At 42.7% G+C, this 1,358-nt stretch overlaps 1 protein-coding gene across 1 annotated transcript in view; it reads right to left on the bottom strand.

Moving 5' to 3' along the window:
* Positions 1–1,037: 1,037 nt before the first annotated feature.
* LOC106013626 (retinoid isomerohydrolase) overlaps positions 1,038–1,358 on the bottom strand; it is a 4,739-nt gene continuing 4,418 nt past the window's right edge. The window contains exon 4 of the mRNA XM_013089865.1: positions 1,038–1,166. Within this exon, the coding sequence (XP_012945319.1) occupies positions 1,038–1,166 (129 nt within the window). The remainder of the gene's footprint in view (positions 1,167–1,358) is intronic.

Genomic DNA, 1,358 nt, shown 5'->3' with positions numbered 1-1,358 from the left:
TTTAGTGTGTCCCGCGCGCTCATATGACCTTATGCAGTTGCGAGCGCCGTAAAACACTTACAAAAACAAAACAACAAATAATTCTTATTCTTCTTCTTCTAATTCTGCTGGGGTAACCCCTTGAGGACGCAGCGGACAAATGTGTGTCACGATGCGGTGGAATCAGGCGCTCGTCAATATTTGGGCATATGGAGTTATTGCTATCATCTTAAAGATTGTTTATTTGCTTTGCTTTCTATGATTAATCTTGAATAGAAGTCGAGATATTTGCTATTGAAGAAGGTGGTAGTCACTTTGTTTCAGGGGTAAAATTAGAGAGAAAATGGCCGCCAAAGTTCGGTGACTTCCAAAGATTGAGAGCCCTTGGAAACTGTACTTTTTGTGTTTCTTTGTTCAACGTTTTCTGTAAAAGCCACACAGCAATGTCTTTTTAAATGGGTATAATAGGTGTTGAGCCAAAAAATAAATAATATTCGCTCAAAATTGTCAAATGGAAAGAAAAATGCCGGTTCCCTCGAACTCATTATTTATTTGACAAGCGCCTGATTTCACCACAATGCCTCACATTAATGTTTCTGATTTGTGTGTGATTGGTTGAAATGTACCCCAACATGAACTTTGTATGCTGTCTGACATGATATATATCTGTCTGATATTACCTTAAAAGGCGTCGGTGGCCTAGTGGTTAGGCAACCGGGCTCGTAATCGTGATGTTGCGGGTTCGGGGGTTCGAGATGCAGGCCCGACGTTGTGTCCTTGGGAAAGTCACTTTACAATAATTTCCCTCAACTCGCTCACGTGGGGATGGGTACCCGGCAACGCAAGGGTGTTGGTACGCGGCCACAGACAGCGAAAGACCCTGTCAGTATATTATTGTTTTAGCGCCTATAAAAGGCCGCTTGCACTGCATGCTTCCCATGAAGTTGAGGTTGATTCAGAATGCTCTCAGGTCTGCTGGGGTAATAGTGTAGATTGTGAAACACACAGAACCTGCTGTTAGTAGGGGATGTGCGCTATACAAATGTTATCTATTATTATTAAAGAGTTAAGGACTGACCGTCAAATATGGGGTCCTTGTTCACATCCACAATGTCTTTAGTTCCCGGTCGGAGCACAGCGGTTGCTTCACTGTCCGGCAGGGTCACTAAGTTCAGTCCCTCTTTGGCCTGGACAGACAGACAGAGGTCAAGTTAGTTCAGACTGCACTAAGCTAGCTCTTAAAGAGTATGCATCTCCTTCAGTTTATGTTATTTAAATGCCAGATGTCTCACGTATACATAGGACAGAGTCTAACTTAATCTGTCTTTGATTTGGGACACGTCGAGACATTAGTCAAACAGAATACTAAAAAAAAGGCG

This window comes from Aplysia californica, unplaced genomic scaffold, assembly GCF_000002075.1.
Source record: "Aplysia californica isolate F4 #8 unplaced genomic scaffold, AplCal3.0 scaffold00026, whole genome shotgun sequence".
NCBI lineage: Eukaryota > Metazoa > Mollusca > Gastropoda > Aplysiida > Aplysiidae > Aplysia > Aplysia californica.
Note: the sequence above shows the minus strand (reverse complement) of the source record. Positions and strands in the feature narration are given on the sequence as shown.